Source organism: Myotis yumanensis, unplaced genomic scaffold (assembly GCF_028538775.1).
Source record: "Myotis yumanensis isolate MYYU_CA2020_CCGP unplaced genomic scaffold, mMyoYum1.0.hap1 SCAF_15, whole genome shotgun sequence".
Taxonomy (NCBI): Eukaryota; Metazoa; Chordata; class Mammalia; order Chiroptera; family Vespertilionidae; genus Myotis; species Myotis yumanensis.
The window spans coordinates 37004823-37028291 of NW_027223766.1; the positions used below are offsets into that span (position 1 = coordinate 37004823).

At 36.8% G+C, this 23469-nt stretch overlaps 1 protein-coding gene across 1 annotated transcript in view; it reads left to right on the forward strand.

Moving 5' to 3' along the window:
- The window catches only part of EIF3E (eukaryotic translation initiation factor 3 subunit E), a 42368-nt gene extending 19274 nt beyond the window's left edge, over positions 1-23094 (forward strand). Inside the window, exons 8-13 of the mRNA XM_070392060.1 lie at positions 10130-10256; positions 11176-11277; positions 12592-12701; positions 21337-21439; positions 21738-21872; positions 22907-23094. Coding sequence (XP_070248161.1) covers positions 10130-10256; positions 11176-11277; positions 12592-12701; positions 21337-21439; positions 21738-21872; positions 22907-22945 — 616 coding nt within the window. The 3' untranslated portion in view covers positions 22946-23094. The remainder of the gene's footprint in view (positions 1-10129; positions 10257-11175; positions 11278-12591; positions 12702-21336; positions 21440-21737; positions 21873-22906) is intronic.
- The last annotated feature ends 375 nt before the right edge of the window (positions 23095-23469 follow it).

Here is a 23469-nt window from a genome sequence, read left to right on the forward strand (position 1 = left end):
ACGCAAATTTTCCAAAATTCTATTTTTTGAAAGCTCGGATTTTATCATTTGTTTTATTTGAAGGATAGGCTCACTTTATTTTCTAGAAAGATTCTTCCAAATGCTCAAACCTAAGTAGCTTTGGTTTGTCATTTTTTTCAAGTTAAAATAGCATTCTGTGAGAAAAGCAGCTAGCTCAGCTTGCAACTAACTCAGTTATACAAGTACTTTTGAACTTAAGAACCATGACACCAAAGTACAAAGCTTTATACATACTTCCCATTTAGTCATACAGAATATTAAAAAGATAAGCATGCAAAGTTGGAGTTGTTAAAAATTAATAGTTTTTACTGCCTAATCAAGGACATAATTGAAATCCTTTTTTTTAAACTGCAGAACTGTAGTGGTGAAAAATAACCATGATTACTAATATAGTATGATGGCACTATCTTTATTTGTGCTAAGGTTACCAGAAGATTTTGTTTGTTTATAATTCACTGATTTTAGTCACTTTATCAAATGGTGCAGCAATCACCATAAATCAGTTGTTGAGCATTTTCATCTGCCAAAAAAAAAGAACCCTTGTACCTATTTTTTTTATAACAAATACAGCCTGTTAGAAAAATATGGAAAAGAAAACTACTCAGTAGTATGACAGCTTTCAGTGTCCCCCAAAATATTGTGCTTACTGTTTCCACTTGCTATAGGGTCAGGTTACCATTATATTTTTTTTCTCATTAATGTCTTCATGGCTTATTTTGATTTTGCATGATTTAGACTTTTTTCATATGAAAATATACCCAGTTGGCTTGATAGATAATTGCTTTATCCATTTTCCTGGATTGCGTGTTCTTTAAGTAGAATAATTACGTAGCTTGTAATTGACCTGTGTATGTGTTTTTCAATAGTCTCTGATAGATAATAGAAATTAATGGAAAAAGTATCATAGTCTTCTACTAGTACAGTTTAATGTGATTCATAGAGTATGTGTTAAATTAGTAACTTCTATAGATTATGATTTCAGGCTTTTTTAAAAATAAAAAAATACTTTGGAGATAAATTATACTTTTGTCCTTGAAGTGAAAGTTTAGATGCACCTGCAGGTTAAAGTCTCTTACATCATATATATTACCATTTCTGTCATAATTATTCTAAATCTAAAATGGAGATGATTAACACATTTGAAAAATGTTGAACTTTTAAATGTAATATAAGCCGAAACCGGTTTGGCTCAGTGGATAGAGCGTCGGCCTGCGTACTGAAGGGTCCCAGGTTCGATTCCGGTCAAGGGCATGTACCTGAGTTGAGGGCACATCCCCAGTAGGAGATGTGCAGGAGGCAGCTGATCGATGTTTCTCTCTCATCGATGTTTCTAATTCTCTGTCTCTCTCCTTTCCTCTCTGTAAAAAATCAATAAAATATATTTTTTTAAAAAAATAAATAAATAAATGTAATATAATACATAAGATAAGGTATCAGGTGTAAGATAGAGCAGTGTTCATAGGCTATTAGAGATGAGGCTTGGCCACAAAATGTAGATGTTATTAGGGAAAAGAATGCATTTGTAATACAATGCCCTAGTTACTTTCCAATTTTAAAAGAAAAAAAGATTTAAAGTTCAGTTAGCACAAGAGTGTTTGTTTTCTAAATAAAATTTCAAGTTTTATTAGATAGTGTCCCGAATTTATCCTTGACTAACCTTTCTGCCTTTTCCCTCCTGTATTTTCTAATTGTTCCTGATCTTTTTGATGCTGGTATCTTGCTATAGCTTAGGGTGACCACTAAGATCCCCATCTAAAAATTTATCCTCTAAAGTTCTACTAAGTATTCTCCCCCTTTTGTTCTTTTAGCTTGTCTTCCTGGAAATGCCTTTTTCTTCTTTGTACCTGTCCAAAGTCTGCCTGTTTTTTAAGAAAATGACTTTATTCATTAAGTCCATTATATTGTGTCTACCACATATTTGGTATTTAATTACGTAATGCCTTTAAATGAAAATCTTAACAATTGCCTTATCTCCCCAATGAGATTATAAGTGTATTCAAGGACAGAATTTTTATTCTTTTAACATCCTGCACATAATAGATACTTATATATTTTTTTATTTGGGGGCATATTTTGTCTTATCCTTTGATTACTAAATATTCTGGCTTGCTATTAGAAAGCTGTAGAGAAACTTCTATAAAATTGCACAATTGGAGCAGGATTGTGCTAGAGAAAATATAAACTAAAATAATTTTACTGACCTATCGTAATATAACTTCAGAATGTAATAAATGCAGAGGCTCTTATTTAAAAGAAAAAATAATAAAATTAGATTTCAAATATAGGATCAGTATAGTTCTTACATGGTTTATAACCCAAACAACACAATAAATAGTGTAAGAACATTTAACTAGGTACAGATAATTGTACATACTAAACAAATAGTAGGTTTAACATCTGTCAGTGAGACCTGGAGAAGTTAGAAGAGTCCAGTGAAGATGAAATTGATCTGGTCTGTAAATTTCAAGTGACAGTGAAGAAAGGAGATGATAAAGCAAAATAGAGCAAAAGAGCACAATGGTCTTCTGTAGGCTATTAACCATCTATGTGGTTTTGCTTGTATACTAAATATATAATTATTGATCGTACCAGAATGTGAACTAAGATAACTTCACAAGAATCACCCTTAATCCCCACTCCCCTCCTTTATGTATTGATCTATATACATATTAGTACATGCACTCATGCATGCGCCATGGAAGGTAGGGAGTTCTGCCATCTTTGTTAATGCTGTGTACCAGGGGTCTGCAAACTATGGACCATGGACTAATACATCTGGCCTACTGCCTTTTATGGCTTATAATACAAGAACGGCTCTTACATTTTAAATTGTTGGGGGAAATGAAAAAAATGTTGTGTGGTGTGCAAATTACATGAAATTAAAGTATTTTTAAACATTTTTATTGATTTCAGAGAGGAAGAAGAGGGAGAGGGAGATAGAAATATCAATGATGAGGGAGAATCATTGATTGGGTGCCTCCAGCACTTCCCATGCTGGGGATTAAGCCTGAAATCCAGGCATATGCCCTTCCTGGCAATGGAAATCTGACATCCTGGTTCATAGGTTGACACTCAACCACTGAGCCTCACTGACTGGGCGAAATTAAAGTTTTAGTGTTTATAAATTTTTATTTGAATATAGCCACACTCATTATTATTGACTACATACGCTAGTCCCGCCCCCCATCCATGGGGGATATGTTTTCAAGACCCCCAAGTGAATACCTGAAACTAAATATTTGAACCCTTTATAATGTTTCCTGTACATACATACCTATGACAAAGTTTAATTTATAAATTTAGGTAAGAGATTAATGACAATAATAATAAAATAGAAAAATTATAACAATCTTATCTAATAAAAGAGTAATATGCAAATTGACTATCACTCCAACACACAAGATGGCCACTCCCATGTGGACACAAGATGGCCGACAGGGGAGGGCAGTTATGGGTGACCAGGCCAGCAGGAGAGGGCAGTTAAGCGTCGATCAGGCTGGCAGGAGAGTAGTTAGGGGCAATCAGGCAGGCAGGCAGGCGAGCAGTTGGGAGCCAGCAGTCCTTGATTGTGAGAGGGATCCCAGATTGGAGAGGGTGCAGGCTGGGCTGAGGGACACACACCACACCCCCCGTGCACGAATTTTGTGCACCGGGCCTCTAGAGAGGGATATGCTAATTAGTCACGACCAGTATGCAAATTGACCATCACACCAACACAATAATGAGATTGATATGCTATTAGCCCTGATATGCTAATTGGTCACAACCAGTATGCAAATTGACCATCAGTCCAGCACACAAGATGGCCACCCCCATGTGGTCAAAGATGGCCTGCAGGGGAGGGCAGTTGTGGGTGATCAGGCTTGCAGGGAAGGGCAGTTGTGGGCAATCAGGCCAGCTGGGGAGGGCAATTGGGCAGACCAGGCCTTCAGGTGAGAGCATTTGGGGGCAACCAGGCCTGCAGGGGAGGGCAGTTAGGAGCAATCAGGCTGGCAGGGGAGCAGTTAGGCATCGATCAGGCTGGCAGGGGAGTGGTTAGGGGCAATCATGCAGGCAGGTGAGCATTTGGGGGCCACCAGTCCTGGGTTGTGAGAGGGGTCCCAGATTGGAGAGGATGCAGGCTTGGCTGAGGGACACACACACACACACAACCTGTGCATGAATTTTGTGCCCTGGGCCTCTAGTCTACACTAATAAAAGAGAAACATGCAAATTTGTGTCATTCCACTATGCCCACCAGCCAATCAGATGAGTATACAAATTAACCCAACAAAGATGGTGGTTAATTTGCATACACAGGCATGGAGCAAAGACTGAAGAAGGCTCCGGCCTGAGTGAAGACTGAAGACTGAAGAGGCTTGGCTTCTCCGCTGAGGCTGCAGTGGAGAAGCCAAGCCTCGTTGCGGCCGCAGCGGAGAAGCCAAGCGGCCACGGAGCTGGAGGCTTGGGTTGCCCCCGATGATGGAATAAGCCAAGCTTCCCGCCCTGGCTGCCGCTCAAGGGAGAGAACAACACACAGGCACGGCCAGGAGCCTGAGAGATCAACACAGAGGGGGCCTGCTCCAAGCCTCCGCAGTGTGGCTGGGGGCAGGCCCCCAGTGGACACACACACACACAGACACACACACACACACACAGTGCCTTCTCCGAGCCTCCGACGTGGCTGGGGGCAGGCCCCCAGCGGGGACACACACACACGGGGCGCCTGCTCCGAGCCTCTGCTGCCATCAATAGGACATCCACTGAGGGCTCCCAGACTGTGAGAGGGGGCAGGCTGGGCTGAGGAACCCCCACCCCCCAGTGCACGAATTTCATGCACTCGGCCTCTAGTATATGTAATAAAAGCTATGTGAATGGTTTTAGGACCATTGTTAAGTAAAATAAGGGTTACCTGAAGGCAAGCACTGCAATACTACAACTGGATCTGAGATGGCTACTAATTGTCTAATGTGTAGACAAGTACTGTATACACCCAGGCATGGGCAAAAGTAGGTTTACAGTTGTGAGTACATGAAACACAGAGTTGATTCTTATTAATTACTGTATTTTCCATATGAACAACCCTGTATACAGTGTGAATATGTTAGACCAAGAAATGATGCACTTTGTGGGCAGGATGGAGCATAACAGCTTGAGATTTTATAACAATACTTAGAAGAACTTGCAATTTAAAACTTAGGAATTATTTCTGGAATTTTTCATTTAATATTTTTGGATTATGATTGAGTACAGGTAACTGAAACTGTGCAAACCAAAATCATGGATAAGGGGGTTCTTGCTGTGTTGTCTTTGGCAGCTTTTGAAGGGTATGGCAGAGTTGAGTTGTGACAGAGATGTATATTGTTACACTCTCCTTGCCTCACAGTTACTGCTCTGTGCACTATAAATCCCAGAGTTGCCACATACCTAGACAGTGTTTCAAGTGCTGTTTATCACCACACTGCTACGTTTTGTTTTATTACTAGTTCATACTCATCCTGTCAAAGCAAGAAATGTGCTTTTAAGGCACAGTGGGGTTGAAATTATTTTGTCTCAAATTAGAAAGCAAAGCATTGAATTTACACTGTAGGTATGCTGAAAGGATACAGTATACATCCACATTACCGGACTGTAAGCACTCATAATATTCCCACTGACAGCAAAGCAACTGTCAGAAAAGTTGGGAAATTTAAAATAATATCAGCAAAATTTCCTCATAAAAATTAATGAAAATGAGGCTTTAACCAAAGTAAATTTCTGAGTGGCTCTTTTGTTAGTCAAGTAAAGAAAGCCATTTTCTAATAGTGATTCTGTTTCATGTTCAATTGCAGCAGCCAAAGAAATATGTCTAGAAAAAATCAACAAGTTAAAAATTTGATGAGAACAGTTTCAGGGTTGAAAATATTGGGAGCAATATCAATAATCAATTAAAAAAACAATGCATATGATTTTTAGTGGTTTTCCTTGGCTCTTGATGAGTCGGTGGATGTTACCAATATGGCTTAGTTGTTAATTTGAGGAATCTGGTGGAGTGACTGAAGAACATGTCTCTATGATAGTCTTGTGTGGAAAAACTACAGGTGAAATATTTTTAAAGTTAAGAAAAATACTAATTTAATACAGCCTGAAATGGAATTGGCTAAATTGTGCTAAAACTTTTGGTGGTAACTATGTATGAAGAAGAAAAAGGCTTAGTTGATCAAATTTACAAAGCTTGTGAGGTATTCAGAGCTTATCATTATTGATTGCATTACTTATCACAATGTACTTTGTGGAAAATACTTGAATCTGTGTTTTATTGAACCACAGTGAGCTTATTTACTCTTGTGGAGTTAACTGTTACCAATCCATTAATTTCTGTCAGAAATACAAATAGAGCCCTAACTGGTTTGGCTCAGTGGATAGAGCATCGGCCTGAGGACTGAAGGGTCCCAGGTTCGATTCCAGTCAAGGGCATGTACCTTGGTTGCGGGCACATCCCCAGTAGGGGGTATGCAGGAGGCAGCTGATCGATGTTTCTAACTCTCTATCCCTCTCCCTTTCTGTAAAAAAAATCAATAAAATATATATTAAAAAAAGAAATAAAATAATGTTTAAAAAAAAAGAAATACAAATAGAATATCTTGATTTTTTTTTCCCTACTATACAGCAATTGGATGGCTTCACAATGACAAACTTTAATTGTGACATTTTTGAGCTTGAGGTGAGATTGGAAATTTTCTGAACAAGAAAAATAGCACTCAACCACTATTATCATGCCCTGAATGGCTCTATAAATTAATTTTTGTTATAGCCTAGATAATGTTTATTAAAATTCAACCTAAAATTACAAAGTGAAATAGTACTTATACTGTAACTAGAGGCCCAGTGTACAAATTCATGCACCAGTGGGGTCCCTTGACCTGGCCTGCGGGATAGGGCCAAAAACAGCTCTCCAAGGGACCCCACCGGTGCCCGATTAGGACCAGGAAGGACACAGGAGGTTGGCCAGCCAGAGAGGGACCATGTGGGGGAGGGCTCCAGGGCATGGCCAGCCCATCTCACTCAGTCCCTATCGGCCCAGACCCCAGCAGCAAGCTAATCTACCTGTCTGAATGTCTGCCTCCTGGTAGTCAGTGCACATCATAGCGAGCAATTGAGCGACCTTAGCATATCATTAGAATATTATGCTTTGATTGGTTGAATAGACAACTGGACACTTAGCATTTTAGGCTTTTATTATAGAGGATAGTCATTTTGATGACAATTAACAAGTGTCTAGCCACTTTATAAATTTTTCATTCTTTCAAAGGTTAAAAGAACATGAGCCCTAACTGGTTTGGCTTAGTGGATAAAGCATTGGCCTACAGACTGAAAGGTCCCAGGTTCAATTCCAGTCAAGGGGACATGCCTGGGTTGTGGGCTCAACCTTAGTGGGGGGCCATGCAGGAGGCAGCCAATCAATGGTTCTCATCATTGATATTTCTATCTCCCTCTCCCTCTCCCTTCCTATCTGAAATCAATAAAAATACATTTTAAAAAATTTTTAAAGAAATATTCCCACACAAAATTTCAGCAGATATGATTTTTGAGCCCAAAAAACAATTCCAGAAAGTTTTAGACCTCATTTTAATTACAAAAGGAAGTTTCCATATTTAAAATTCATTAAACTGTGCAGTTAAATTGGAAGTGATTCATTTGCAATATAATGATATATTAAAAGGCAATATCAAAAGAACAATTTAGCAGAATTGCGCAAATTTTTGCCAAGTTACGAATATGCTAAATTAAAAGCATATGTTTGTTCATTGATAGCCATATTTGGTGATACTGATGTTCTTGAAAAACATTTTTAAGTATTAAATATGTATAATCTCATACAGATCATTAACAGATCAACAGTTGCAATAAATTTTCGTGATAGGAGTCTCTAACTTTTGAACCCAATTAAATGAAGTTATCCTCAATAAAGAAATTTAATTCTTCTCATTAGTAGACCTATATTTAAAAATTTGCTACTAAACTATTATATTTTTAATTTTTCAATAAAATACGTTGGAGATTTAATTTCTTTTCTTTTTATATAAGTGCCTGCATAATGTCCTCAAATTTGCTCTCTTGGTCTGCAAACCCTAAAGTCTTCATTATCTGGCACTTTACTAGTAGTATATGCATTTTGCTAACCTCTGCTATATACTCACAGAAAGAGAGAGATGATTTCCCAAGGAAATCATCCTCAAAAAAAAAAAAAAAAAATGAAGATCTTTGTGGTACAATAACATTAAAATTAGGAAAAGTAAAAATAAATGTTTAATGTCATATACAGTGAACTTACAGGTTTTGTAATACTATATGAATAAATATATGAATAAGTTCCCTAAGTGCCTACTAAAATTACCTACTTCAAAACTGATACTAAGAGCAGCAATCATGCTTTCCTGAACTTGTACATGAGATGTCTGGCAATAGTATAGAGACATACACTTGTTCTGAACCAATAGTGTAATTTAAAATTTTTTGCCTGAATCTCAGCCTTAATTTTTCAGATAATAAAACTTTTAGCTGATTTTTTAGTTATCTTTTCCTAGAAATTGTTTTATTCTTGAGTAAGTGTTGATTCTTTTTATACCCTGTCTTGTTTGGAGGGAGTATAATGGGGAGTGGAACTAGATATTATTTTGAGATATTGTCAGATTCTAGGGTCCTCTAAAGAGTTCAAACAGCCCTGACCAGTTTGGCTCAGTGGATAGAGCGTCGGCCTGCGGACTGAAGGGTCCCAGGTTCGATTCCGGTCAAGGGCATGTATCTTGGTTGTAGGCACATCCCCAGTAGGGGGTGTGCAGGAGGTAGCTGATCGATGTTTCTCTCTCATCGATGTTTCTAGCTCTCTATCCTTCTCCCTTCCTCTCTATAAAAAAATCAATAAAATATATATATTTTTAAAAAGAGTTCAAATAACATTTTATGGGGAATCTACAATACAGTATATAAAGATTTACTAATATTACAGGGCAACTTGGAAGATCAGGCATCTGAGCTTGACCTTAACGGATGGCTAGAATTTAAGTTTCAGAGTTTTGTATTTGTGAGAGCAATCCATGTGGAGGGAGGTGTAAGTAAGGAAAGCAGGAAGCAGTCAATGATGGTTTGGTGGGAGATGGATCTGGATGGGTACTTTGGGGCTTGAATATTCAGCTAAGAGGAATGGACTTTAGTGACAAATATTTCTTTTTATTTCTTTATTGATTTCAGAGGGAGGGAGAGGGAGAGAGAGATACAAGCATCAATGATGAAAGAGAATCATTGAACGGCTGCCTCCTGCACACCCCCCACCAGGGATCAAGCCCGCAATCCAGGCACATGCCTCCGGCCGGAATCGAACCCAGGACCCTTGAGTCCGCAGGCCAACACTCTATCCGCCGAGCCAAACCGGCCAGGGCTACTGACAAATATTTCTAAGCTTGTCATAGTGTTGGACACTCAGAGGTACTTATTGGATAAAAATTGGGGAGCTATTTAAGAGAACTTGGGCAGGAGAAATGCTAGGTATAACAGGGTGTTCAGTTGCAGATAGTCAGAATAGCTGGATTTGCTAAATCTTAACCAAGACCAGTTGACATTTGTCTTAACATCTAGTCCTTTTTTTCTAATTACCAGTACTGCCAGTTTAACCAAAGCCCTGTAATACTGTAATAGTTTCTTTCTTTCTGTAGTTTCCAGTCTTTCATTTTCTGAATATTTTAATTTCTATAAATGCCTGTTTTTCTGATTATGATGAGTGACTTGCACATAGAAATTTTTCACATATTTGTTCTACTAGGTGAATAACTGAAAATCATTGCTTAGTCTTTTGGAATAGACTGGTGGCATATATAGGGTCTTCCAAAATAACTTTTACTCAACAGTGATAATAGGATTATCTACCTTTTAAGTGGGTCTCACTCCAATTGGGCAATATCAACTGGCATTTCTTTGGGGGAGGTGGCCTTTATAGTATTCATTCTTCAGTGTTTGTAATCTTAGATTTCTTAAACAGTACAATCTAATGGGCTGTTTGAGTGTTTCCTTTTAAGCACTTAATATATGATTATAGGTCTAGAAAAACTAGGTAAGTTATTAATATTAAATAGCCTTTGTATTTTTACCTTAGGTATCTTAATGCAATTCAGACGATGTGTCCACATATTCTTCGCTATTTGACTACAGCAGTCATAACAAACAAAGATGTTCGAAAACGCCGGCAGGTCCTAAAAGAACTAGTCAAAGTGATTCAACAGGTAAAAACTTAAATCTGTATTGATTTCTTTTTTTAATATGCCTTTTTTTTTTCCCCAAGAACTACTCATTTTAAGGTAAAGATGTTTTAAAAATAGGAGGAAAGTATACATGAAGAAGAGCCCAAGAGTCCCAAATGGATATTTACTATCTTTAAGCTCAAGATATAATGTTAGATGTGGTATGAATGATACTGTTCTCTGCTAGGTGGATATTGCTAAATCCATAGTTCTAGTATACATGAAGAAGAGCCCAAGAGTCCCAAATGGATATTTACTATCTTTAAGCTCAAGATATAATGTTAGATGTGGTATGAATGATACTGTTCTCTACTAGGTGGATATTTAATATACACTGTATATTAGTGTTGCTCTTATTGCAAAGAGTGAAAGATTTGGAGCCTAGAACTGTTTGTGGGGAGGTCACTGCATAATTTCAGAGTAATGGCCTTTACATTGACTACAATAGTAGTTTCCAAGTTGTGTAAAAGCTGCGGCCCTACTCGTTCATTTAGTGAGTTTCTCAACAATCACTGTGAGTTAGAAAAGAACCTAAATATTTACTTGACATAAGAATAAATTAAATTTAAAAATGCAATTTCCTTCAGTAGGGTGTAAATTATTATACTTGGGTAAGTTCATCACTGTTTATTAAGGGATACTTTTGGGACCAGAGGAATTTGAAAGCTTTTAGGATGGTTCTAGGATGAGAATTTAGAGAACTTGGTCTGGAAGGCATTAAAAGCTTAAGGTGTGGCCTGGAATCAGGATACAAGCAATTGCTTTGAGAAGATAAATACTAGGTAATTTGCTAGAAATTAATGGGAACGAAGGAGAAAATAGGAAGATTGGGATAGTCTAGGGACAATCTACCAAACGGTGTTGAATTAGACCCAGTTTGACCTTTGACTTTATTTTACAGGAGTCTTACACATATAAAGACCCAATTACAGAGTTTGTTGAATGTTTATATGTTAACTTTGACTTTGATGGGGCTCAGAAAAAGCTGAGGGAATGTGAATCTGTAAGTATGAATTTTTTCTTATAAATTAATAGCATTCTTACATTTTTATATATTGTAAGAATTAACCTTGCAGTGTTTTATTAAAGTAATTCTATCAGGAATGTATATTAATCTTAAAGTGGCATATTTTTTAGAAATGTGCTGAGATGAAAACATTTTTAATGTTGTTGCCATGTGTGTATCCTTTTAGTTGGGACAGCTTGTTAAACATTGAGTGTATTATAAATTCACACATAACACCCATAATTCCATGTCTTATCCTGAATAAGTAAATATGTGAAATATTTAATATCTGTGGGCAAGGTTGTTTGGAATTGCATATCACAACTATGATTCCTAATTTGTTTTGTAAGTGGGCCTATTTTTAGAAATTTTCACATGATTATATTTAACATTTGCTATAAATCAATCAAGCTAAAAGTGTGATTTTTATAACTACAGTTTCTTCTCTTGGTTAGTGCAAACTAAAGTACATTCAGAGCAACTGAAAGAGTTAGGTTTATGGGTATGTTGTTTTTCTTTTAATTAAGTTAGTTTTGAAGTTTTAACAAATTAAACTAAGAATTTACCTATTAAATGCATTTACCAAATCCACAAGTTACTATATGTCCATTTCATTTTTGAACCCGAATATTAGCACAATGGTGGACCAAATATGTTGAAGGACTAAGATTCCTTCCTCTAAGAAAGAGAAAATTATCATGTAAATATACCTTCTGAGGTGATTTTCAAACTTTGGACAAAATTTAAATTAGAATCTAGTGTAATATGTGTTCATATAGTCATAAATATTACTAACATGTCATGCAGCATTATTAAGTATTTCTGTGTATCTTATATTAAGTATCTAGGCCTTGCTAAGAGAGAGGAGCACTTGGTTGCTATTAAAATGTTCTCTTTTAATTATGATACCATCCCTTGAATATTTTTCCTTTGTAGATTTACAAATCTATTTACTATCACAGAAATATGCATATCTTTGCTTCATTCATGACTATTTGAAATAACTGGGAAAGATATGCTATCTATAGAGCATTTATGTAGGAGAATGGACAGTACAAAGCTAATTTGTCACAATATTGTTCAAATCATCACTGGAACAAGGAAACATTGCAGTCCTCACGTCTTTTTCTTATAGCATTTACTTGTTTAACTTATATTATTAGAAGCTTCAATATAGTGTGCTAGAAAGTGTTGTGTAGAACTTGTGATCATAGATGAGAGAATTCTAGTGAATTGGAACAATTACTAAGGCAAACGAAGTTAATGAGTCAAGTGCCATTAATTTTTTGCTTTTACATTTTATACACATAGGTGCTTGTGAATGACTTCTTCTTGGTGGCTTGTCTTGAGGATTTTATTGAAAATGCTCGTCTCTTCATATTTGAGACTTTTTGTCGCATCCACCAGTGTATCAGCATTAAGTAAGAACATCCTGATTTGATTTGTATTTTATACTTTTAAATTTCTAGAAATTTCCATTTATTGTAAAGTACACTTAATAGGATTCTAGTTAATTGAATTTTTTTTGCTTTAGAAGTAAAAGGAAACAGTCTGATAGAGATTAAAAATTGCAACTTTTGTTTGAATTCTGGGTTAACAGACTCAAAAATATCTTTAGCTTCTGTGTGTGGCACAACATGATTTTTGAAAATGATAACTTTAAGACAATGTTATTTATCAGTTACTTTTTTAAAAAGACTGCTATAATAGGAAGAAAAGAGGAGAATATAGTTTTAGAGTGGTTTTCAGCAGGAGTTCAAATAAGGATTTAGCCCTTAGTAAATCGGAAATATTCTTGAAAGACCACATTTGGTAATCATTTCAGTTAATTGAGTTTGTTTTATTTGATTATATATTTGAATTCTTATATAGTAAACTCCAATGACATCTTAAAATGTTGAAACATGGAAAAATTATGGTGAATTTTAGTTGAAATGTTCTCTATTGTGTGAGAAAAGTATTGGGGGGGGGGGGATGTGAAACTTACATAACCTATTAGAAACTAATTTTATGTATTAGAATTTGAAAAATAACCAATTCCTTTGGCCACAGATGAAGACAAACAGTAAATACTCCATAATATTTTAAAACTTACTACTTTAATGTTTGCCTCTTAGGAATTGTGTGTAGACCAAAGTTTTTCTTTAGTGACTTTTGTTTTTGCTAAGGCATCCATACTTGCTTGCCTAATTTTAGTGGTTGTCATTGAAGTGGGTTATTCAGAGCTAGAAGTATAGTGTGATCATGGGACTTTTCCTATGGGAATTAAAGCTTTGACTTCAGGTTTTTTAGTATTTTACTATAGCTAGCAGATCTATACTTTTATTTTATTTTTTAAAATATATTTTATTGATTTTTTTACAGAGAGGAAAGGAGAGGGATAGAGAGTTAGAGAAACATCGATGACAGAGAAACATCGATCAGCTGCCTCCTGCACACCCCCTACTGGGGATGTGCCCGCAACCAAGGTACATGCCCTTGACCGGAATCGAACCTGGGACCCTTCGGTCCGCAGGCCAACGCTCTATCCATTGAGCCAAACCGGTTAGGGCAGATCTATACTTTTAAAAATCTGATTTTCTTAAAGAATACTTGCACATTCCTAGTATGTTGTGGTTGTGAAATAGATAGGTGTCACTTATCTATATGTGGGACTCTGCTGGACAATAGATACCAGAATGCTAGCATTGCTTTTTTTTTTTTTTTTTTTTTTTTAAGATTTATATTTATAATCAGGCTTGTGAAAGAAGGGTGCTAATATTTTTATTTCCCTTGTTGAAATTTCCCCATATTTAATTAGAATTTGATCACTTGGGTGTTTGTTTTGAAGCAGATTTTCCTTTTGATACCTTTAGCACTCAGTATACTAACTTTGTACAGTGTAGATGCTCATAAATATTTGTTGAGTGAATACATTTCTTTCCTTGGTATTAGTGAGTTCATATTTTTGTCCATGACAGTGCTTTGTCACTTTGGTGTATGCTTTGAGAATACCATGAATAAGAAAGTTTGTTCCAGTTTTAGTCCTTTTTATTAACTCTGGGGCCTTGTATTCATTATTTTGCTTCTTATGATTCACTTTACTATCCTTACCAGTAAAATAGATAAAAGTATTTGTCCTATCTACTTATTTGAGATGTGTAGCTCAAATAAGATACTATAGTGGGACTGCTACAATAAACTTTTACGTAACATTATCATTACCTAAGAATTTTTCTAAAAATATATTTTTCTTGATTTCAAAGAGAAAGCGAGAGATAGAAACATCAATGATGAGAGAGAAGCATTGATTGGCTGCCTCCTGCACGCCCCACACTGGGGATCAAACCTGCAACATGGGCCTGTGCCTTGACTGAGAATCGAATCCTGATCTTCTGGTTCATAGGTTGATGCTCAGCCACTGAGCCATGCCGTCCAGGCTCAGTGTAGTTTTTTATTTTTTATCATTTTACTAGAGGCCCGTTGCACGAAATTTGTGCGGGGGGGGGGGGGGGGGGTTTGGGGTGGGGTTGTGTCCCTCAGCCCAACCTGCACCCTCTCCAATCTGGGATCCCTCTCACAATCCAAGACTGCTGGCTCCCAACCGCTCGCCTGCCTGCCTAATTGCCCCTAACTGCTTCTGCCTGCCAGCCTGATCATCCCCTAACCACTCCCCTGCCAGTCTGATCGACGCCTAACGGCTCCCCTGCCCACCCAATTGTCCCTAACTGCCCTCCCCTACAGGCCTGGTTGCCCCCAACTGTCCTCCCCTGCAGGCCTGGTCACTCCTAACTGCCCTCCCCTGCAGGCCTGGTCACCCCCAGCTGCCCTCCTTTGCTGGCCCAGTCACCCCTAACTTCTCTCCTTTGCCAGCCTGGTCACCCCTAACTGCCCTCCCCTGCAGGCCTGGTTGCCCCCAACTGCCTCCCCTGCAGGCCTGGTTCATCCCAACTGCCTCCCCTGCAGGCCTGGTTCATCCCAACTGCCTCCCCTGCAGGCCTGGTTCATCCCAACTGCCCTCCCCTGCGGGCCATCTTATGTCCACATGGGGGCGGCCATCTTGTTTGTTGGAGTGATGGTCAATTTGCATATTACCTCTTTATTATATAGGATGTATTTATGTATTTATTTTATTTTAATCCTCACCAGAGGATATTTTTTCCATTGATTTTTAGAGAGAGTGGGAGGAAGGGAGAAGGAGGGCGAAGAGAGAGAGAGAAACACAGAATGGTTGCCTGATGCACTCTCCCCAGACGGGGGCAGGGATCAAACCTGCAAATGAGGTTTGTGCCCTTGACTGGGAGTCAAACCTGAGACCCTTTGGTTGGCAGGCCGACACTCGCTAACCACTGAGAAAACTGGCCTGGCTAGGATATTTTTGTTTGTTTTTAACTTTATTTTTTAATTACAGTTGGCAAACAATATTATATTAGTTTTAGGTGTACAACATAGTGATTAAAAATTTATATACTTTATGGAGTGATCACTCTGACAAATCTAGTACCTGCATGGCACTATATGTAGTTATTATAGTACTAGAGGCCCAATGCATGAAGATTCATGCAAGAATGGGCCTTCCTTCCCCTGGCTGCCGGCACCACCTTCGCTCTGGCCAGAGCTGCTTTTCTTCCTTCCCAGAGGCCCAGAGTGGCTGGGTGGTGCGGAACGCCTGTGTCATCGCCATGGCGTCTACGCAAGAGTCCCACTCCTCCCCGGCCCCCCCCCAGCCACTCGGCGCCTGTGTGTGCAAATTAACCCGCCATCTTTGTTGGGTTAATTTGCATACTCACTCCTCATTGGCTGGTAGGTGTCATGAAGGTATGGTCAATTTGCATCTTTTTTATTAGTGTAGATTACTGGCTATATTTTCTATGCTGTACTTTACATTCCTATGACTATTTTATAACTGTCAAATTGTACTTCTTAACCTCTTCACCTTTTTCACCAATTCCACAACCCCCAGGCTATCTTGTAACTAACTACCAATTTGTAGTAGTCTTTGTATCTGAGTTTGTTACATTTTTGTTCCTTTTTTTTTTATTCCACATATTAGTGAAATCATACAATATTTGTCTTTCTCTGTATTATTTCACTTAGCATAATGACCCTCTAGGTACATCCTTGTTGTTGCAAATGGTAAGATTTTATTTATTTATTTTTTTTATGGCTGAGTACTATACTGTTGTATATAACCACATTTCTATTCATTCATATGTTGGAAACTTTGGCTGCTTCCATATCTTGGCTATTATAAATAATGCTGCAGTGAACATAGGCATGCATCTATTTTTTTATGTTTTGGATTTCTTTGGATAAATACCCACAGTTGAAATTACTGGGTCATATGATTATTTAATTTTGTAAGGGCCCTCTATACTGTTTTCCACAGTGACTGCACCAATCTGCATTCCCACCAATAGTGCACAAGGGTTTCTTTTTCTCCACATCCTTGCTAGCATTTGTTTCTTAACCTCTTAGTGATTTATTAATGATAGCTGTTCTGACAGGTATGAGGTGATATCTCATTGTGGTTTTAATTTTTATTTCCATGATGATTAGTGGTATTGATTGTCTTTTCATATGTCTGTTGGCCATCTGTATATCCTCTTTGGAGAAATGTCTGTTTAGGCTTTCTGCCTGTTTTTTAGTTGAATTGTTTGGGGGTTTTGGTGTTGTTTAAGTTTCTTATATATTTGGGATATTAACCCCTTAATTGGATCTATTATTGGCATATACCTTCTCTCATTCAGTAGTTTTTCTTTTCTAAAGTCCAGAAATCTTTTATTTCTCTCTTATTTCCTTTTTACTTGGGTTATTTAAACATTTTTGGCTACCTGTAGAATGTTTTACTAATTTAGATGATGTTGAATAGCTAGATTAATGCATTTTCTTCAAATATTAGGGAATAATTTTAGAGCTGTAAGAAATCATAGGAAGTTCTAATCCAACAACACACAATTATTAAATCATTGACAATAGGACTTCCCAATAGAACTTTCTACACTGATGGAAATGTTTTATTTTTGCATTGTTCACTATGGTAGCCAATAGCCACATGTGGCATTTGAGCACTTTAAATGTGGCTCAGGTTTCAAGTTATAGAACCATGGTTTTTAAATTTTGTGTGTGTAGGGGCTTGTTTTCATATGTGATGCTAAATATCTATGAGTATATATATATATTTATGTACAGTTTATATATATTTATGTACAGTTCACCTTGAACAACACAGGTTTGCAATGCATGGGTTCACTTCTATGCAGATTTTTTCAATAAATAACAAGTATTAACATTTTCTCTAGTTTATTGTAAGAATACAGTACATAGTGCATATAACATATAAAATACGTGTTAATCAACTGTTTATGTTATTGATAAGAGTTTAGTTAGCTCATTTTGGGGGGAATCAAAAGTTCTACGCAGAATTTTGTGCAGAGGATTGTTGCCCCCAACCCCTGTATTGTTTATGAGTTAACTGTATATGTGTAAGCAGATCAAATCAGAGCTCCTTCATCCTGTTTAGCCTGTCCCTTTACTCAGCTTCTCTCTTGGCTGCTAAGGCATCTGTGTTTAACCTTGGAAACAGTTCTGGAAACAGAATTCTACAAAGCACTGATTGGGTACACTTCCTTCTTGATTGTAGCTGGAAACTGAAGGCTGGTTAAGTCTTAGTTAATGACAGAGCCTGTGCTTACTAGGTCTCTGACATTCATTGTGTTGTACCTCACTGTGAAATTTTATTTTTTCATTGTTGAACAGTTGATATTTTTAGACATAACAGATTTAGATGAATTTGTCAGGAGTGTGTCACTTGAGCTAGAGGACAAAAATGAAAATCATAAGTCATTGTTTCATTCTGTGTCACAGAGTCTCTGTAGAGTTTTATTTTGTTTTATTTTACAAATACAGAGTCTCTGAAGCTTCCCCAAATTTTCTGGATCAAATTTCCCAAGTATGCTGTGCTATGATGTGTAATGGGGCTACCATGTTGTAGCTTAAGAATGGTTATTTCAAAGCACATCCAGGATTGAGACCCACTGCATCAGGTTGCAATTTTTAGGCATCTAGTTACAACCTGCTAGAGCAGCAATTTTTAACTGGTGGGCTGCAAGAATTTTTAAAACATGCAATACTTGACTTTTTAGTCATGGACACTGACTTCTTTTCAAATAAAAAAATGACAACAACACAACAATAGCCATCTGGTGTGAATGAATCAAAATTATACCTATTTTTTTAGTTTGGCAAAAAATATTTTTTTGGTGTGCCGTAGAATTTTAGGAAATAGTTTATGTGCATGAGATGATAAAGATTAAAAATCTCTGTTCTAGAGTAATGGAGTGAAAAATCAGTGGTTTAATATCTTTAGTATATAATGAATTAAGAAAGTAGGGGCAGAGCAGAAAGTGTAGCATCATGTGAGAAAAGAAATATTCTTCTTAGAGCAACAATGAGATCTCAGGTTGTAAGATTCAAGAGAAGATAGGGCACCCACTCAGTAGGACTCAGTCCTGGGGGTAGGCCTCTTTATGTTTTTAATGGTTTAAGAATATGGCTGAATATAAGTTAAGCTTTTATAAATAGGGCCAACTCCAAGATAATGATCAATTGAGGTAATGTTTATCTTTAAAGAATACATTAAGAAAATTGTTAATGTATTCTCCAATCCAGAGGTTTTTAAACATAAAAAGAATAGATTTTCTGGCTTAACCTGGACCTTCTGAATCAGAATCTCTTGGGATCAGAGCTTGAGAATCTGGGTTTAAAGCTTCCCAGGTGATTCTTTTACAATTAACCTTGGGGAATCATTGTTCTAAGTTGGTGGTTTGTAGTCCTAACTGCATATTAGATCAAGTGGGAAGTTGTTGTTTTATTTTAAGAAAAAAAAGATGGAAAAATAATAGATGACTGAGCTCAAAGCCTAGAAATGAAAACGTTCTCTGGAGGAAGATCTCAGTATCTGTATTTTTTATAGCTCCTAAATAATTTTGATGCAAAACCTCCTTTTTTCATTATACTTTTTATTTTGAGGTGATTATAGATTTATAAGCAGTTGTAAAAAATAGAGATCCCCTGTGTTCTTTATACAATTTCTGTCAATCTTGCAAAACAGCATCACAATTAGCATATTGATATTGAAACATTCAGATACAGAACATTTTTGTCACCACAAGGATCCTTACCTGGCTCTTTTATAGCCATACCCACTCTCCCCCTGTTCCCCCCCCACTGCCACCTTTCTTTAACCCCTGGCAACCACTCATCTGTTCTTCATTTCTATTATTTTGCCTTTTTAAGAATATGCAAAAACTTTTTTAAAAGGTAGTGTTCAACTTTATAAAAAAGTTAAATATGTTATGCGTAGTGATCTGTGTTTATAAAAGCCTAAGTGACCGGCTGACCGTTCTGTCGCTATGACGTGCACTGACCACCAGGTGGCAGATGCTCAATGCATGAGTAGAGACCACAGGCATGGAAACATGGAATAAACTGATGAATCTCAGAGGGAAAGAGGGAGGGTGGGAAGAGATTAACCAAACATCGTATATGCATGCTAGAGGCCCAGTGCTTTGTACACTGGTGGGGTCCCTTGGCCTGGCCAGCAATTGGGGCCAATGGGGCACGGGGGGGTTGGCCAGTCGGGGGGGGGACCACGGGAGGTTGGCTGTGGGAATGTACTGACCACCAGGGGCAGCTCCTGCGTTGAGCGTCTGCCCCCTGGTGGTCAGTGCTCATTATAGCAACTGGTCTTTCAGTCGCTTAGGCCAGTGGTTCTCAACCAACCGTCTGGCCCTTTAAATACAGTTCCTCATGTTGTGACCCAACCATAAAATTATTTTCGTTGCTACTTCATAACTGTAATGTTACTACTGTTATGAATTGTAATGTAAATATCTGATATGCAGGATGGTCTTAGGCGATCCCTGTGAAAGGGTCATTCAACTGCCAAAGGGGTCGTGACCCACAGGTTGAGAACCACTGGCTTAGGCATATATATTAACAAAAGTATAACTAAGTTATTCAATAAGAAAATATTACAAGTGTGAATAAGCAACTCTTCTGGCCAGGCATTGAGAAGATAAGATAGCAGGGAGCACATCCTCAGAACTTAAAATCCAGAAAAAGAAACAGATATTAAATAAAGATAAAGTTATAAACTATAGTAGATGTTTTGAAAAAAAATATAGAGTAATTAGGATGACATGGACATGATTTATATAATGCAAAATCTGTGAAGTAATTTGAAATAAAATTTCAGTAAACCCTTATATCTGTAAATGGCTTATCTTTAAGTCTTATTTTCACTGTATACTAATTATGACAAATTACTACATTCACTAATTTATGCTTGCCTATCTCTGCCTCTAATTTAAAGTTATTTGATATTCAGTCCCCCCCCCCCCCCTTTTTTTTTTTTAATAGCAGGGAAAGGGAAGGATTTGTCTCTGGCCTCCTTTTTTCTCCAGCTGACAAATTTCAAATGCTGAATAGAATAGTCTTGAGTTTATTGTCTATTAAAGTTATTTCCATTTATGATTTGGAACATTTCTCTGTTGATAAGTTTCTTCACTAAATGGTTGTAGGCACATATGATAGTCATCTCTATATTAAAATGCATATTAAAAATGTTTTTATCCCTTTATATACAACTCTGTAGATTTGTAGGCTAAGTTATGAATCTGTTTACCATAAAATATGCAACATATGTCAAAAAAGATTACTGTGGTGGGATTTAATTTAGTATAGCTGAATAGCTTATTAGATATGGTGTGTGTCCGAAATTTAAAAGCTGTTCTAGAATAATTCTTGGACCCGTTTTCAATTGTAGATAAAAACAAAGTATGGAAGCAATAATTTGAAAATGTGTGATAAACATATTGGAGCTTACATTAATATAATTTCCTATAGGAGGTTAGTTTTGACTTTTCACAAAATATTTGCCAACTGCTTTTGCATTTCCTTAAGTTATGAGGTTATTTCTACTTTGCTTATTTTATTAACATATGTGGGTCAAAGACTATGTACTTAAAATTAAGTTTTTAGACTCAGTTAATGTCCTTTTTACTTTTTCATTAGTATGTTGGCAGATAAGCTGAACATGACTCCAGAAGAAGCAGAAAGGTGGATTGTCAATTTGATTAGAAATGCAAGACTGGATGCCAAGATTGATTCCAAATTAGTGAGTATTAAGCTAACTGTCCTACATAACTAGATAGCAGTTGCTGGTTACTTTATACTTTTTCCTGAATATTCATTAGGAAACTTTATTCTATTAAGAATTTGTTGTGTTTTAATGTATAATAATAGTTCTTTAAAGGAAACAGCAACCTCCTATTTTTTTAATTGGGTAAATATTGTCATCTCTCTAGTACATAAAAATGTGCAGCAGTCATTTAATGTTGTCGTTTCATGCTTATGATGTACCTGGGAAATGGTCATTAACATTACAGGATCAATTTTCCTCTGTCTTATTTTAGGGCCATGTGGTTATGGGTAACAATGCAGTCTCACCCTATCAGCAAGTGATTGAAAAGACCAAAAGCCTTTCATTTAGAAGCCAGATGTTGGCCATGAATATTGAGAAGAAACTTAATCAGAATAGTAGGTCAGAGGTAAGAACCACACATTTTCTGTTTGTATGGGATTTAGCAATAATGTAACATAATTGTTAAATGGACTTACTTTGAGAACATTGTAGTATCAGTTGTATCTGATTTTGCATTTCTGTTTATTGGGGGTATGAACATTTTGTTTAAATTACTAAATGAAAAAGAATTTTTCTTAGATGTATTACATGCATTTGTTAGGGAAAGTAAAAAAAATTAGAGTTTCCTTTTACTCTTACTGTGTGACTTCATGAACTCATTTCCTCAGGGTTTTCAACACATAATTTTGATAGTGGAAGGTGACAAGTTATGTGTATAGCCCTCTTTTAAGTGCTTGAAATTTATTTTGTTTTTTTTAATCTAAAGGAACGCTTCTGTAAAATGTGATTTTATATCTGTTAGTGTTAATCTTTTAAAATTTGATTTTATCAGATTTAACTTTGTCAGAAAATATATTCCTCTTTTTGATAGAGATCCTACATATTAGACATTAAAACAACTTGCATGGCTTTGTAATTTCGGAATTCTAGACCACTTTTAACTCTCTAGCCTTTGTGTTTATATGTAAATGGGGAATGGGAAATTTTAAGGAAGCAGCATTGGAACATTCAAGGACCTCATTTGGTTGAAGTTTTAGCAACAGGTTTGTGTCCTTAGCAGTCCTTAAAAGAGAAGGATGAATTAGGAAATTATTGTCAATGCCTATTCCAACCAAATGTAGAATAACTGAGCCTGAAAAATATCTTTTATATAACGGATTTTTTGTATGATTTGGGATCAATTTGTATTGATTTTTAGTATAATATTGTTGATATTGTCATTGTTATACTTCATAATTAATTGGTCAAAAATATCAGATGGTATTTTGATATGTTTATTTTGTTCTAAGTGGAACATCTGACATTTAACAGTTGCAGAGGTTGTTAAAATCTTAGAGAATGGTTTGGCAGGAATAGTGCTAAAAGGAAATGGTAGTCTCACTTTTTCTAAGTTTTTTCAAAAATTACTTTTTTTTTACCCTCTCTTTTTTTATATTTTAGGCTCCTAACTGGGCAACTCAAGACTCTGGCTTCTACTGAAGAACTGTAAAGAAAAAAAAACAAGAAAACTATAAAGTGAAGATAATAAGTCCATTATATAAAGGGTGACATACATTGCAGAAACAACATATTGAGTATAAATTTTGGAGAATTTGAATAAAATTGGCTGTGTTTCATTATCTTGTGAACGTCCTTGTGTATACAAGTATATGTGTTTTTTAACGTTTTATTTAGAAATAATTGTAGATTCACAGGAAGTAGCAAAAACATTACAAAGAGAGCCCCTGTAACCTAAACCTAGTTTCCCCCAGTATTTTCCATTTATGTTACTACTAGAGCCCCGGTCACAAAAATTTGTGCACTCCGGAGGAGGGCGTCCCTCAGCCTGGCCTGTGCCCTCTCGCAGTCTGGGACCCCTCAGGGGATGACCACCTGCTGGCTTAGGCCCTCAGGTGGTAGCTGCAGTCGGACATCCTTAACTCTGCTGAGGAGGCAGGAGAGGCTCCCACCACCACCACTGTACTGGCAGCCGTCAACCTGGCTTGTGGCTGAGCAGAGCTTCC